Genomic DNA, 17,160 nt, shown 5'->3' with positions numbered 1-17,160 from the left:
AGTTTTTTGTCACTTTCTAAGTGCTGAATTTTATGGAATTGGGAAAGAAGTACCGAGTTTGAAGCGTTCATGAGCAGACATTGCAGTTGAATATTTCAAGTTCTGAATTTGATTATTGATGAATAATAAAATAAATCCTACTAGCTCGATTGATGTTTTCATTTAATTTATTTAAACCAGGTTACCTATAATAATATTTTTTCTTTAATTCATGAGAATATCAAATTAGCCCGTAATCCTGAATCCTGATACATAAAGTTAGCCTATTAATTTAACACAGGTACGACTGTACTCAGTGTTGCACTATCAAATGCAATTGATGCGCCTCTATGCCAGGGTTTTTATGTTCCTGGTCAGGCTATATATCCTTTACTCCAAGATTATCGTTCGTAACCAGTTTTTCTCGTCAAAACTTCTAGATCAGTGGTTCCCAAAGTTGTCTGGGCTACGACTCATCTAATACAAGTTCCCAAACTCGGGACCCACCTATAGGAAATTTCGCCCGCTGCCCAGCGGTTAGATCGGTGGGGTGGTGTGTCGTTCTATACAGGGTGTTAGGTAAATGGGTATGTGAGCCGACACTAGCCCATGTTAACATGGTCATATAAATGGTATGGTGAAGTCAGAAAATTTATATCTTCATTTTAACTATTTTAATTTTCATACAAATCGGATTTTGTAAAATTTATTTTGTATGAAAATTAAAAAAATTAAAATCATGATATCAAATTTCTGACTTTACCATACCATTTATAATATAAATGGTAAAATATATAATATAAATAGTAAAATTAACATGGGCTAGTGTCGGCTCATATACCCATTTACCTAACACCCTGTAGATAGGGCCCAGTCAATGTTCGCTCATAGTTTGGGAATCCCTGTTCTAGATAGTTATCAACGTATTTTCTATACTATGTTACTTTTTCACACACCACATATTGTAATTACTTTTTTGCTCTCAGAAGCAGACATAATTATGTCTGCTAATCTGCCTCTATCATTACTCTTTGGGTGACGTATATTAATGTTTACTAAAAACACATTAGACATCTGAAAAGCCTGTATACCTACCCTACATACCTAGATAAGATTAAGTGTTGAAACTGAAACGTTTATTAAGGTACGTAGCACCATTTACTTCATGTTTAATCACCTTAATTTCTACTCTAATCCCTTTTAAACCCCTCAAATGTTCGCCATGACCAAGGTTAAGTGCTTCATATAATAAGCAGATGCGGTATTAAATACTTAGTTTAAGTATACTACTTTTGAATGATATAAGAGCTCAAACTGGTTGAAACTAGTTGTAGATTAGATTCTTGATTATACTTTCACCATATATTTCTAGTTGCTTTAATGAACATTGAAAAGAAAACAAAGTCTATTTCAGAACATCAAAGGCAGTTAGTAGATAGAGCATAAAAAAACATTACGCACGTAGGTCGATGTCAAGTAAAAACAAAATTGGAAATCATTTGGCTCTTAATTGCTTAGTTGATTAAACGTGGTCCTTCGAGCCGGATCGTTTCTTTTGAATTTAAGAAATTTCAAAGGAACACTCTTGACTCTGTCCTTGCTCTTCACAGCTGCCTGAGCCAAATATATTTTCATTTATCAAACTCAAATGGCACTCACAAAAAATACAAACTGGCTTTTTTATCCTACGTAAAATTAGCTGTCACAGAAAACATGATCGATTATTGTCCCCTGGTATACCGAAAGCTAAACTTTTATAATCTTTAGGTCTTGTACACATTATTTTGGTAAGAAAATAATATGATACAGTAATTGTCTTTAGAACAACAACCTAATCCTTAACACAGCAACATTAATTCCACTTTCACGTTATAAGCCAGGAGTAGCGTTTTCATTTATATTCGTTTAAGGAACACAGTTTTGGTCCTTTGTGCTTGTTCCGGACCGCGTTTTGTCGGTTCCTTCCTGGAAATAGTTACTATACATATTGAGTATTGAGTACTATGTTATAAAATATAACAGTTTGCTTTTGGATCTCTTGGGTTCTTCTTAAGGCTCCATAAGAGCCAAACTTCAAAGGTTTTTTTATTAGCCTTTTATTTTTATATCTTTATTTTAATACTACCTTTCCGCCCGCGGCTTCGCCCGCGTGGAATTTTTCTGTTTTTTATATAAGATATGACACTCAGCAATAATGTGGCTTTCTATTGATGAAAGAATTTTTAAAATCGGTTCAGTAGATCCCGAGATTACCCCTTACAATTTAACATTAAAATACAAACACACAAACTTTACCTCTTTATAATATTAGTGTAGATTTGACGATTTGTGAGCACTATTTTTAATAGTCCATGCAAAAAATGGAATTTTGACTTTGATTTACCTTGGCAACATCCTGTTGAGAAGGTCGTCTGTCCTTCGTTTTTCTTCCAATAGTTGCTTAGTCCTGGCAGCGAGTAGTGCTTCTAAGTTGGACGCGTACTTTTCCATCATGGACAGCATATTGTCGAATATGTTTGTCTTCCTGTATAGACAAAGCATATAAATCATGTATTTTCGTTTCGCTTCTTTTACTTTCAAAATGAGTTACCACATCAAAGAACAGGTTTAGCTAAAGTACTATTGTCTCAAGACTAAATTGAGTTTTCAAGAGTTGCGCTAACGTATTTATTATTTACTAGCTTTCCGCCCGCGGCTTCGCCCGCGTGGAATTTTGTCTGTCACAGAAAAACTTTATCGCGCGCGTCCCTGTTTCAAAAACCGGGATAAAAACTATCCTATGTTCTTTCCCGGGACTCAAACTATCTCTATGCCAAATTTCATCAAAATCGGTTGCGAGGTTTAAGCGGGAAAGCGTAACAGACAGACAGACAGACAGACAGACAGACAGACAGACAGACAGAGTTACTTTCGCATTTATAATATTAGTTGGGATGAGAAACCAACATTTCTGGAAGGCAAAGGCTTGTTTCTGATTAAGAGAATTACTTAAGTAAACAGTACGTCTAACGGAAAGCATTAAAAGGAAGTTAATTTACGCTGATGTTCCGTAAAGTAGCGTCAAGGGAAGTTTTTTTTTTAAATGACTATATCTACCTACTGATTCAAGCAATTCATTCGTACAATTTCATGAATGGTTACCCAAAAGCTGTTCATAACACTAATTCCAACTTCATATAACTAGATCGCAGATGATTAATTGTATTTGAATATCTGTTTGCCCCACATATAATTGTTTGCCGATATTGTTCTTGGGTGGGTATGGGTAGTTACGCCAAAACTTTGAATTGGGTATTCTAATTGTTATCTATCTGTAACTGTTACTGTAAACAGTGAGTTTTGGCATGTTTTGGTCCCTTGGAATTTCTTGGCACGTGTTCAAAACTAATATAAAGTTCATATCTGAAAGACTAGCTGATCCGGCGACCTTTGTACCTACCGCCTATGCACATCAGAAATAATATAAGATTCTAATAGTGAAATACCTACTTTTTTTTAAATCGGTCAAGTAGTTTTGGAGCCTATTCAATACAATCAATCTGTCCTCTTTATAATATTAGTGTAGAATCTTATCTTATTTAGGGCCGCGCATGACCGCAGTGCACGTCGACCCATTGGGATCTTTTATGCTTCCTTTCACCTTTATCTCTCATCCGCAAAAATCCTATCCATAAAGTGAATCAAGTGCTTGGGTGAGAGGGACCTATAATCTTCTGTAGTGTCTCTAGTGTAGATAAATGTTGAGTTGACTTACATGCCAGCATGCATGTCCTTTAGCCTCAGCCTCACCAAACGCAAGTCCGGTCGTCTATCAGGTCGCTCGCTCCAGCAGGCATTCAGAACAGCTAGAACCGAGGGTCGTGCTGCCAAACCGCCCAGTGGAGGCCGAAACAGTATTCCACCGATCGGCTGGCGGACTCTGCCTATTATTTCTAAAACAGTATAAAAACTGAAGTTAACGTGAATTTTCGTAGATAGGTTACGATATTGTGTTTGCTAAAAATATATTCACTGAATTTTACTAAAGGAACAAAGAAATTTTTAATCAAATTACCTCGTTACACATTCCAGTGTGTAACTAAATTATTCTCAAATATTTACGGTTTCTTATGAAGGTAATTAAATATTATTTTATGTATTCCTGTAAGTTGTTAGACGTTTTTTATTTAGCTATTGTATAATAATTGTTAATTGTAGGCCAAAACTGTACTGAAAGTTTCATAGACTGCGGAACAAGTTAATCAAAGAGTGTAACCACGTGTAACCCTGTCCTTGCTTCACTGTTAATGTTATTTTAAAATTTCAAACTTTACTTAGGCTCTACTAGCCCCAAGGGAAATTCACCGTTAGTATGATAAAGTTTGGAAGTAAGTAATAAAAACTCACTTACCAGCATTCGTAAGGCTTGTGTCGCCCCAAGGTCCATTCCTTCCCAAAATCTCATACAGTATAATTCCAAAGGAGTACACATCCCCCTTCTGGGAACCTCTGGGAGGTGGGTTCGGGTCCCTCAGGAATTCCGGTGCCCTCCACAGCATACGTCTCTCCATGCGCAGAGCGTCTTCCGCGTCAGCACAACCGCCTACGGAAATGGCAATGCCAGATTTTGTATGGAAGGTGGCGTCTTTTTTTTTTCGCGCGGCCATCGACCAAACCTTATTTTTTTATTACAAAATAGTGTGATAAACCAAACTTACTATGACATGTATACCTACCTCTAAACTCAGTCTGAACTGAGTTACGAGCATTAGAAGTTTGATGATTTTACATACTAGATTTGCTTTCCGCACGCAAGTTTTGTAAGAAATTGCAACAAAACAGTGACATTGTATGTGTAAACAAACAATATCATCCATTATAGGCTCCAGCCATCAGTGTGGAGCAGAATCAGCGCAATAAAAAAAGACGTCACTATTTTGTTGCAATTTCTTACAAAACTTGCGCGCAAAAAGCAAATCTAGTATGTAAATCATCAAACTTCTAATGCTCGTAACTCAGTTCAGACTGAGTTTAGAGGTATACATGTCATAGTAAGTTTGGTTTATCACACTATTTTGTAACCAAAAAACATGGTTTGGTCGATGGCCGCGCGAAAAAAAAAGACGCCAATTTCCGGCATTGTCTTTTGTAATTTGTAAATCTTTGCCATTGCTAATAATTATAAATTATTACAAAATCTGTATTAAAACGAAAGTGTTCATTAACATAGGGATTAGGGATATTATCCGAACACATGATTGACGTTATCACATAATGTAATATAATTATTAAGGTACTATCGTATTTATCCCTTAACAAGTAGTGGTAGAAGCTTTGCTCAGTTTGGGGTAATAAATGTATTTGTGTGATAGTTCAAAGTTCAAACAGTTCATTCACCTACTTAATTAACAATGTTCCAATAATCATATTATTATCTGATTCGACCTTGGTTTAATGTGAAACCGAACTGACATGTTGTGATGCGATCATGCGACCTAAATATGTTACCTAGTAGATACGATTCAAACCGCAAACGTACGTACAATATGCAATACTTACAAATTGTTTAAAACAACAAATCATATTTTTTAATAATATGAAACACCTATCTTTTATTTGCAGTGTCATTAATCATCGCCCTTTTGATATATTTCGTCCATAAATAACTATTGGAATTCAAATTGATTGGATGCTGTTGCAATTTAAAAATATTTTGAAGCGGCATTTTTTCTCTCAATTTACCCTTATTTTTTGGCTGGACAGTTATAGCTCCATCAAACTTGTAATCTGATATAAAATTTTAAACTCGTTTACAACCGCAGTAAGTCGTTTCTTACGGCAGTTTCTGTCATCTAAATTGACTCAATTTTTTGTAGTCGCATTATGAAACAAACTTTCGGTCATCATAATGGACCACTATTTTTTGGACGTATTAAATAACCACTATTCGTTTATTGCCAAACAAACGCAGCTGGATCGTTATCATTAACACTCCGAAGCCTACAGTAAAAGCGTGGGCTTTATGGGGCATTACTATAAGAAGAAATAGCCCCCAGATGCTTTATTGTCCATAAATATATCTGACGAAATGGCTTAATGCGAGCAAAAGGTTTGAATCTCAATAATGTTGGCATATATGCCTTTCTCTTATCCAAGTTGTTTATTTGTTTAATGAAACCATATCGGAGTTGAGGAAGCTCTTTATTAAAGAAGAAATTATAATTTGAAATAATGAACAACATTTTTAATGAATGAATAACATAATAATATGTCTGAAATCACACACAACCTCAAAAACCCGACTCACTGTCGCGGAACAATGAATTATCACAGACTTTAATGCTTAAAAGAAACATAATTTTAAATCGAACTACAAATTGTAGTTGAAAACTCAGTGTACCAAAATCTCATCTCAATTATACCCAGGGGTAATGGGTTGATAGACCCAGCTCCATCAAAATCTAACCATTCGACCATTTCGCACTAAAAATATTTTTATGACAATGTCGTGCTAATCTTTACGTGCCCAGGCTGCAATATCGTTCGCGAGAATAGGTCCGTTTGCGATAAAACCGGTCAGATTTGGACATGGCCATTATTATGCCCTTTTCATCTCGATGCGTAATCCAAATTACGTGCACTGAAAGTATGTATGTTGTTTGCAGCATACATTTTTATGTATCAATTTATTTCCTCCTCCCTAATGTTTTACTGGTACCTATAGCCCGGCCAGGAACATAAAAACCCTCGCCATGTTGCGGAAAACTAATGGTACTAATTTCTTTTAATGGCAACAGTTACTGAAAACTTCATTGACATGTCACCTTGCATGTCAGTCTATTGCTGTCAAAGTGTAAACAAACTTTATTTTAAATGTGCGCTATTGATTTTGTGAATTATATTGCTAAAATCTTTTTATAGTCGTGAAAGAAAAGTGGTTCAAAAAGTGTTAAAGTATTTGTCGAAGAGAAATACTAAGGGTTCGGACAATATTTTCATTGAATAATGTTTCAGACAAAGGTTGTCAAATTGACTGACATGTTTATCGTATAGTACAGTCCACTATGAAAATTAGCTGTGGTTTGTTTCAACTACCTATTTTAAAGTTTTTTGTCACTTTCTAAGTGTTGAATTTTATGGAATTGGGAAAGAAGTACCGAGTTTGAAGCGTTCATGAGCAGACATTGCAGTTGAATATTCAAGTTCTGAATTTGATTATTGATGAATAATAAAATAAATCCTACTAGCTCGATTGATGGTTTCATTTAATTTATTTAAATCAGGTTACCTATAATAATATTTCTTTGTTAATTTATGAAAATATCAAATTAGCCCGTAATCCTGAATCCTGATACATAAAGTTAGCCTATTAATTTAACACAGGTACGACTGTACTCAGTGTTGCACTATCAAATGCAATTGACGCGCCTCTATGCCAGGGTTTTTATGTTCCTGGTCAGGCTATAACACGCAAACGTGCAATTCAATGAGGGTAGGATGTTGATTGAATTGTATCGTCCTGACCAAAATATATTACGCTTTCTATCCGAATATGAAACCCTTCCCAATTTGTTTCCTTCGCAACACCTTATTTTTAGCGTTATAAAGATGACACAAAAATAACTTTCCCTTTGGTCATTCAGCTCATCAACCCAGTTTATGTTTTCCCAATAAATTGAAGTTTTATATTCCAAACGCGATCATTTCCTGCGGTGATAGGTTTATTTACCTCTGACATAAATTGAGTATGATAAAGCAATTTGCTTTCGTCAAAAGACACGTATTCTATGAAAGGATTTTAGGACGAAAGACATACAAAAAGCTCCTTCAAATCCTAAATCAAACTTATCGCTCAAATCCTTGACGCTCAACAAATTGATAAAAAAGTAACACATTCAACATTAGGTACTAAGGGTGGATTCGACCAAACAAGAGTAAATATTAATATCAGAATAAATCGTCAGTTATTCGACATTTTTACATATTTCCCATATTGAAACTGTCAATTTTCCCGTTATACCAGGAGTTATTCTCCGATAAAAGTTTGGTCGAATCGAGCCTAAGCTAAAAAGAAACTTACTCTTCAAGTTATGAAGTCCATAATCGCAGATCTGTAGCACCCACCGGCTGTCGACCAAGCAGTTGCTCGAGGTCAGGTTCCCATGGGAAATCAGTGCGGAGTCGTGCAGGTATGTCAAGCCTCGGAGTAAGTCCGCGACCAGGCTAGCCACGAACATGTCATCAAGGTGCAAGTCTCTGTCGGCCAGGACACGGGCAAGGGAGCCACGGGAGCAGTACGCTGAGACGATGCAGGCAGCGCCACTTTCGACGCACACGCCGACGAAGGCGGTAAGATTCTCGTGGCGGAGCTCCCGTATCTAAGAAAAGTGCTCGTAGTCATATCAACATGTTCAGGTAAATAAAATCCCACCAAAAACATTCTGTAAAAAACTAGCCAAGTCTCGATGGAGCTGCTTGTTTATCTCTAAAAAGTAATGAAATCTAGACAAAGTCGTGCCAAGTCTATGGTTCTTTACTGCGATTTCTTTTTTATTATAGTTAATGTTGTGTGACTTGGCCGTTGAAGGGTACAAAACCAGGTGCTCCATGACACCATTGCACCAATCTGTTGCCAGAACCACTACCCATTGACGATGGAAAATTGCCACTTGGAAAACGTTGATTTAATAACCAGTGAATTGTAGGCTTAATAAAGCTGCGTATTTCAATAATACTTATGCATAATTATTGATTATCTTAATAAAGATTGTTCAACGGCCAAGTCTGTGTGACTTGGCCGTTGACATTAACTATAATAAAAAAGAAATTGCAGTAAAGAACCATAGACTTGGCACGACTTTGTCTAGATTTCATTACTTTTTAGAGATAAACAAGCAGCTCCATCGAGACTTGGCTAGTTTTTTACAGAATGTTTTTGGTGGGATTTCACTTCTTTTTGTAGAATGTGGCATAATTATTTAACGTCGTCGTCCTTTAATATTATCGTCATTTTTTTTACGATATTAAACACATCTTTAAAAAGGACAACGAATCAGAATTGATTTAATAATAACTAGAGGGGAAAAAAAATCTGGACACCGCGGTGCAGAAAATCGACGCTCAAAGTGCTAGCGCCATCTAGCGGTGAGCGGTACAGGCGAACACCACGGCGCCGGTGTGGCGCTAGTAGTATTGATTATTATGAATGTGGTGTTACTCCAGATCTTCGATTTTCCTAGTTTTTATAGTTTTCCCTTTATGTGGCCATTAAACCCTAACTCTGTACCAAATTTCAGCTCTCTGAGTTAATGGGAAGTACTAGTTCTATTTTGATGATCATCAGTGAGTGAGTGAGTGTCATAAATGCGAAACTTTGCTTTCGCTTAACTTCGGAACTAATTGACCTACAGACTTGAAATTTTGGATTTTAAGTGTGTGATTATAGCTTACTAGATGACGAAATTTCTGCGTTCTGGTCTTATCTAAAGGTTCTCAAATAGAGGCCTGAAAATGCGGCGAAATGGTTCCAGTAAAGGATGGTACGGCAGTGTTTGCTTCGCGCTCGACTTGGCGGGGGCACTGCCGTGCCCCCAGATAATAATACTAAATTCTAAGCACTGTGAGAGCGAAATGATCGCTTATAGGAAAAAGCTTACAGTCAACACCATTTAAACTCTACATTTTTGTTACAAAATAGCATAATATTACAACAACATTAAATGTCAATGTCTATCTTAATAGGCTGTAGTCTGTACTCGGTACATAATAATAATTATCTAAGAACCTAGATCTGACAAAACAAGTTATTATAACTTTTATCAGAATAAGCAGGTAATTGGGACTGAAATGTATGTTGTACAGTCGCGGAATGAAAAGGTTCGTCACCTTAGTGTCGGTTTTCGCTTGCACTAGGTACTGTAAGAGTCAAACCTGCCAACATACCAGTGCAAGAAACAGTGCTGCTAACATTTAAATAAATGTGACGTTTGCTAACGAAGAAGGTTTTGCTTATTTTTCTGTCCCATCAGTGCAATGTTACAAAATGTATTTTTTTTATTTAGTTAATAGAAATAATAATGGCAGGTTGAACCAACAAGAAGGTTTTAGTTTATCAATCATAAAAATTTTCTTGACAAGATAAATGTCAAACAACTTTAATCTGAATAATTTTGAACTTTACTGACTAACAGTTAAAGATTATTTTGTCTATCTCGAGATTATTCTGTAACATAGTTTCAAAAGGTAATAAATGTGCTCGCGATTCGTTGAAGGAATCAATTTGAAAACTGACGAACCTTTTCATTCCGCGACTGTACATTTGTGTGGGACTGAAGTCATGTACCTAAGTAGCTTATTATTTTACCCACTTCGAACTAGGTTATCCGAAATACCTTTATGATAACATTAATAAGTTCAAGCTATGTCCAACTAAGTTGTTCAATAAAATAAACTAATTTATAATAACCCCCTTTAGTTTTTTTAGTGACCAAATTTTTACTGTTCCCATGCTACCACTCAAAAAGATATAATAGTTTCTGAAACTATCCGACTCTCGATTTCGAAATAGGATCACGGACTACAACCTTATCCCACATCAAAGGTCAAGAACGCTATTTAACGAAAGTGTAACAAAATCTCTATTCTGAAATCAGGGGGAGTTTTATGTCTATCGACGTCGCCAACTCGGCGACATGATTGCGAATGTGAGGGAAAATTTTGGAATCACAATCTTAATCAGGGCTTCTCAAACGTCTGAAGGTCGTGTCTATGACAATGATGTTATGGATATCCGTAACCGTAACCGAAACCATCCGATATCCGAAATAAAAAAATATCCGTAACCGAAACCGATTCAAAAGTTTCGTATAGTTTCGGATAAAGGCGGAGTCAAAATTTTAATATTTTTTCTGGCATTCCCACTGGTACCACCTAATATACCCGCCTGTTTTACTTTTATCCTAGGTGTCGTCATAGAATAGTACATAAAGTGGCTATGTGGGTCGCCTAGCATCTTGCTATTTGAATTTTACATTTTTAAAATTCTAATATCCGTAACCGAAATTATCCGAAACTTTCTGACAATCCGAAATGATTTCATATCCGTAACCGTAACCGAAACTTCATATCCTTAACATCCCTGGTCTATGAGTGTCGCATTTGTATAGGTTGATTTTATTCTGGCTGAGGCTGTTGACTCTTATTCCTATTTAATGGAAGTAGTTAATTAAAGCGTAAGCTTAATTGACAAAGATAGTCCGGGTCAGTTGCCCTTACTGAACTTGCTCGTGTCCCGTTTTTTCAGGGCCATAGAAAACATGCGGTTTTCCAAGTATATGACACATCTTTGATGTCGGTAGCGTGGGTAGGAAATACGTAAAATATTTTCCTTTTGTAAACAACACTGGTATTTTAATTTTCCCTTCTGAATTGTATTGTCTCATCGTAAATATGTTACGTTCAACAACGATCCAATCGTCAGCCATTGAGAACCGTTAATGAATTTCAAAATGCTTGACTAAAGGAAGAGGCATTAATCAAAGACGCATTGGTACCAAGTCTTGTTGGTTATTTACCTCTGTTAATTAATTACTTCCTCACTGCTTCCGCTCCCAGCTTCCGTTTCCAGTTAGAAGACTGAGATGTCGGGATCTTTATTGGTTTCTTCATTAAGGATTATATTTTTTACCGTCTCAGGTGTTAGCATTGAAATAAGCTGGTCAATTTAGAAGATGTTGTGACCGACCAGATGAGATATAATTTATTTACAAGATGTCCTTGTAATATTTTCTGAAAATCCTTGCCTCAAACTTTATTATTTATCTAGTTGATATCCAACAATTTTCTTCATTTAGACTATTATACGAAGTTTAGTTATTTAGTCACAAATTTTGTTGCAAAAGTTACGCTACTACCTAGAAAATTGACAACATTAACTTTTGGTTAGGCTACGAACTGATGTAGTCCAATAAAGTTATGTTGTTAAAATGTTTATATTACATGATATTATAACTTTAAACATCACTGCCAAACACAAATGTCAAATAACACGTGCTAACTACACATTGCTTTCATTTTACGTAATGCAGTACAAAATGGCTCTCAACATCATGTAAAAGTTCAATTTATCTACTCTCTCTCAGTTTTAATAAAACTATGACATTAACAAACGAAAATGGACAGTATTTTACAAATTGTTCAAAGGGTGTAATATTTCAGTGTCGTCTCGCTTTCAAAAAATTCCATCTAAATTGTACAAAGTTTAAAATGAGTTGCGAATGAAAAAATCCAGGAATTTTCAAGCTGAAATATTATGAACATTTAAAGGAAGTAATGCATAATTTAACTCCAAAACTGCTATTTGCTCAAAAAACATATCCCTTATGAAATTTGGTATTCTAGAACATGTAATTAAGTCATTCATAAGAAATATACCGGCAAAGTTGTACCAGAAGTAAAAAACATCGTGTCACAAGGGTATTCATTTACTTAATTAATTTGTACTTAACAAAGTTTTCGAGGCGTCGTTCCTAGGCGTTACACAACAGTAGTAATTGAGTAGTTAGTTTGTTTCATTCAACTTTCAGCCTTGGGTCCAAGTTCTACTAGTTCTAAGTACACCATTAATGTTAATTGAAACCCTGGATGCGTTTCCCAATCAACACTCAATGTAGGTTAGCCGTACCTACTCTCGGACGGGTCATTTACCTACTTCAAAGAGTGATTGTAGAACACTCAGCACTACAACTTCTCAAGATGAAAAAAGAATATAAGAATACTGTTGAGCAGTAATTGCTAAAACTTTGTGTTCAGTTCCAAATAATTCACGATATGAAAGTTTGACATCCCATATAAGTACCTACCCAGTTGGTACCTTCTATTTTACTTCGGAAACTGATTTCAATTTTATTCCGATCTTTAAATGTCTCTCTCCCGCTCTCTGACAGGGGTATGGCAGAGAGATTAATAGCGGCGATTCACAGAAATCTTTTGTCCAGTAGACCCCCAGAACGAAGTTTACAACTCTTATAAATAGAAAAGTACCTTAAGGCGAGATATCTCAAAATTCAAAGATCAGATTCTGTTACAGATTTTAACTTTCAGGACCATTTGAGGGCTTTAAAGAGAACCCTGTTACTAAGGCTCCTATTTATCCACGTCAAAAATATATCTAGATTCTAGTCGGCTCACAGGGCTAATATAAATCCCTAAATCTTTTGAACCATAACCGTATGTACGACGTGAATCTACAAAGTGTGTATTAGGCCCGGTTTCCACCAAGGCAGAGCAAAGTGGAGCAGAAAAGTGTTTTGAATAACAAATCAGATTTCATACTTTCAACCTCTCTCCGTTCCGCACAGCTCGATCCATTTCCACCGAAGCGGAGCGATTGCGGAATGAAACCTGATTGGTTATTCAAAACACATCTCTGCTCTGCTCCGCTCCGCCTTAGTGGAACTGGAACTGGACCTTAATTTCATAGCTTTTTTTCTAAATATCAAATATTAGTGTGTTCAATACTGATAAAAATATATCATTTTGTTTGAGAACTATTACCAGCTACCTCATTCTTGATTGCCCTCGTAACGTCAATGCTCTATTTCCGAAGCAGCGACGACTAGCTATAGTGGTATTGTTGCTACAAAACTCTTTAATACAAGTCTGACCAGCTTTTAACTGTTTTGAAGCATAGTATATTAAGCTTTAAACATACCTGTTTTAGCTCTTTCTTGATGGCCCTCGTAACGTCAATGCTCTTCTTCCGAAGCCACTTCACAGCCACTATGTTGCCGCGACCTAGAGCTATAGTGGTATTGTTGCTACGAAACTTTTTAAATGTGAGTCTGACCCGCTTTTAAGCTTGAAACATACCTGCTTTAACTCTTTCTTGATGGCCCTTGTGACGTCGATGCTCTTCTTCCGAAGTCGCTTTACAGCCACTATGTTTCCGCGGCAAAGCGCAATAGTGGTATGAGCGCGCCGGGTGTCATCTTCTTGAGCTGTTATTGGCTGTAACAAAAATTTTGTGTTACATACCAATGGAAATGGGTACCCCTAGTTTCGAATGCCGTTGTCCGGACAAACGCTGTTTTTTAAAACAGAACTTTTGAAATTACGAGGCAGTGGAAAAAAATCGCTACAGCATTCGTTGGTCTTCCAAACTTATGTTTTTCTTATGGATTTTGATTATGAGTAGATCTTAAATAGGAAGTAAATGCAGTGAAATGATCGACTGGTGTCTACTGAAAAGCCTTACTCATTTTGTTTCATGGCATTGATAGCCCTGAAATGGGACAAAGCTACTTGAACCATACTATTATTTATTCTGTGCTTGAACATTATTTTTGCAGAAAATGTTTTTTTTCTACGACGTATTTTTAATTAAAGGAATTAATTTTAGTGGGATGAGTATGTACTTATTTGTTTACTGTCTGTAAAATCTTGTAGTAATCTTGATTACTAGATAAACTTAATTTTCTAATTAATTTGCCTTGCCGTCACTACGAAGTGTTAATAAAATAATTCTACGAACAGAATAATGTTCGTAATTAGTTTAGTAATATTTAATAGTAATTAACTAACTACAAAATAAACGGACAGGTAATAATAAAATAAATAAACGGATAGGTTCATCTAGACGCCTGAATATGAGTCCAAAAGGAAAGGCTACAAGTAAAGGTGACCTAGACACTGAAATATTGTTGTTATATGACATCGTGGAATAGACTCGCTCGAGGCTTTAGTTAATTAATGGTTAAATTTCGTTAATCTAATTTACGTGCATGTACTAGACAGATATTAAGAGTCATTCATATATCTAGCAATCGCTTTTGACCTATAATTTAATCATCAAAAAAATTGGGCATAAACCACTGTAGCAGCAGTACGGCACAATAATAAACGTCATCTGTATAATGTCTCGAATTCGCGTAATCGGCTTCAATAAATTTTGCTAAATTATTTTTAATTATGATTAAAAAAAAAACAGAGCCTGAACTGCCAGTGTCTTTTTCAGAAGAGAGTATGGCTGAGTTGCACCACCTAAATTTAACGGTAACTATGACGATAACCGGTGCTTTTTGTATGGAGTTTGACAGATTTTTGACGTTTGTCAAAGTTGAAGTAAGATGTAAATGTTTATGAAATTGTTACTGATTGGACATTACTAACTTACTTTTTATTTTATTTAATTTCTACTAACCTAATACGACTCAATGATGTTATGTAAAGTACGCCGACCTCGGGCCAAACATAGTGATACCGACTTAATTTTTAACACCTGTAATATGTTATTTACCTATGTTCCACAAATAAACGAATTTGATTTGATTTAATTTGATGGTGCAACCCAGCCTAAGTATCAGACCTCAAAAAGGAATTAAAATATTTGCAATATCAATTAAATTTTAAGGGTTTGGTAAATCTACTACTGCTGCTCTATTTTCTCAAGTACCTATGTCACAAGACCTCAAACATTTTTTTACAGCTTTATTAAAACATTGCCTCGTAAAAAAACCCTCTACTCATAAAAACGAATAAAGAAATTCGTTAGCAAGATCCCATCAAATCATTCATGCGTTAAGTGATAAAATGGTATGTCTACCTGGCATGACAATATTAAATCCTCGGAGATCCTAAATTTAGGGGAACTTTCGTGATATTTCATGAAATATATCGTGCTTATATAAATAAAAATGATATATAGAATTTAATTTCAGACCCTTACAAAAATACTTATTGATCAAAGGTGACTGACATATTTATGTTCTTCTGTAGGCAATTAATTATCACAAACCTTGATTTTTATTCATTTGAATTTTTTGATATTTTTTTTCTCTGTTCTCTCATGCAGATGGGCCAATTTGAATCAAGTCTTTTGATGTTGCAGCACATTTACATTATCCATCTGCATATACTTAACTTGGGTGGAAACAAGATACTAAGTCAAAGGCGGTAATTCCATGTGCTGGAGAGGCTTGGCCGTTAGTGCAGGAATTTCTGCCTGTCCTAGCGTAGTGGCTACGACGTCGGCATGGTCGTCTAACCCAGGGCTTCCCAATTTTTTTTTGCCAAGGAACCCTAATTGATTATACTTTTCCTAGCGGAACCCCCGTACTACTCCGTCCGCACGCCCTGCCCCTCCCTTGTGCGTAAACGAGTCGGTGCGAGCGAACAACGTCGGTCACGAAACATGGGATAATATTTTTTACGGAACCCTTGCGGCCTTTCCACGGAACCCCAGGGTTCCGCGGACCACCATTCGGGAACCGCTGGTCTAACCTACCAGATGACCCAGCTACTGACGGGCCACGGGTGGACGGAACGCGGACGAATCATCATCATCGTCATCATTTCAGCCACACAACGTCCACTGCTGAACATAGGCCTCCCCCAATGACTTCCAAATCGCCCTGTTGGTAGCGGCCTGCTTCTACTTTACCAGGTCGTGGCTTACCAAGGGCAACGCCAGGTTTTTAGTGGGTAGGCCCTGCCTAGAAGGGCAGAAAGCAGGAAGAACCCCAGAAAGCTGCTCCACTAGCTGCCCCCGTGGCTGGTGGGTATACAAATTCAAGTACTTATTTTCCTGACGAAAACAAATGCAGTAGTTCCATAGCTACTAGCTGTTTTATTTCGTTTACAGTTTTTAATTACAATAGAGAAATATCGGTATTGGATAATTAAGTGAGTTCTCTATTACAGTTCGTCTATGTAAATATAATATTTAGTACTTAGTATTATTAATATTATTGATATTTTTAGTATTGATCTGAAACACGTATCGATGTATATTGTTCGTCAAATTATTTTATGTCACGAGATACGAATATTACTGGTAGGTATTTGAAATGTTTTCGTAATCAAAATGCTCATTCACTCTGATGTAATGTACACGTGTAAGTGTATACTAATGATACATCAGCAATTAAGGTGAGTGAGTGTATATGGAGTACCATTATGAACTTTATATTATTATTTACTAACTCTGTCTCAATAAATTCATTGATTCGTAAGTATTTATGTCTCTAAAGTCAAAGTAACAATTCCTTTAGTTGCTTAAACTATTAAAAATAGTGCTTACAAATCGTCAAATATTAAGAAAAAAAAATACTAATTGAAAAAAATAAATACTTTAAAAGTTTTACTCTTATGGAGCCTTCATAATAATATGTCTCATAATCTTTTTTCCCTACCAGCGCTTCGAGA

At 36.1% G+C, this 17,160-nt stretch overlaps 1 protein-coding gene across 1 annotated transcript in view; it reads right to left on the bottom strand.

Moving 5' to 3' along the window:
* Nucleotides 1–17,160, bottom strand: part of LOC114349709 (Guanylyl cyclase at 32E) — a 71,098-nt gene that overhangs the window by 4,506 nt on the left and 49,432 nt on the right. The window contains exons 12-16 of the mRNA XM_028300179.1: nt 13,828–13,965; nt 8,039–8,336; nt 4,370–4,561; nt 3,734–3,911; nt 2,363–2,503 (exon numbers count right to left, since the gene is read on the bottom strand). Coding sequence (XP_028155980.1) covers nt 2,363–2,503; nt 3,734–3,911; nt 4,370–4,561; nt 8,039–8,336; nt 13,828–13,965 — 947 coding nt within the window. The remainder of the gene's footprint in view (nt 1–2,362; nt 2,504–3,733; nt 3,912–4,369; nt 4,562–8,038; nt 8,337–13,827; nt 13,966–17,160) is intronic.

The sequence above is a fragment of the Ostrinia furnacalis genome, unplaced genomic scaffold (assembly GCF_004193835.3).
Source record: "Ostrinia furnacalis isolate ACB-3 unplaced genomic scaffold, ASM419383v2 OfSCF0704, whole genome shotgun sequence".
Classification (NCBI taxonomy): Eukaryota; Metazoa; Arthropoda; class Insecta; order Lepidoptera; family Crambidae; genus Ostrinia; species Ostrinia furnacalis.
Note: the sequence above shows the minus strand (reverse complement) of the source record. Positions and strands in the feature narration are given on the sequence as shown.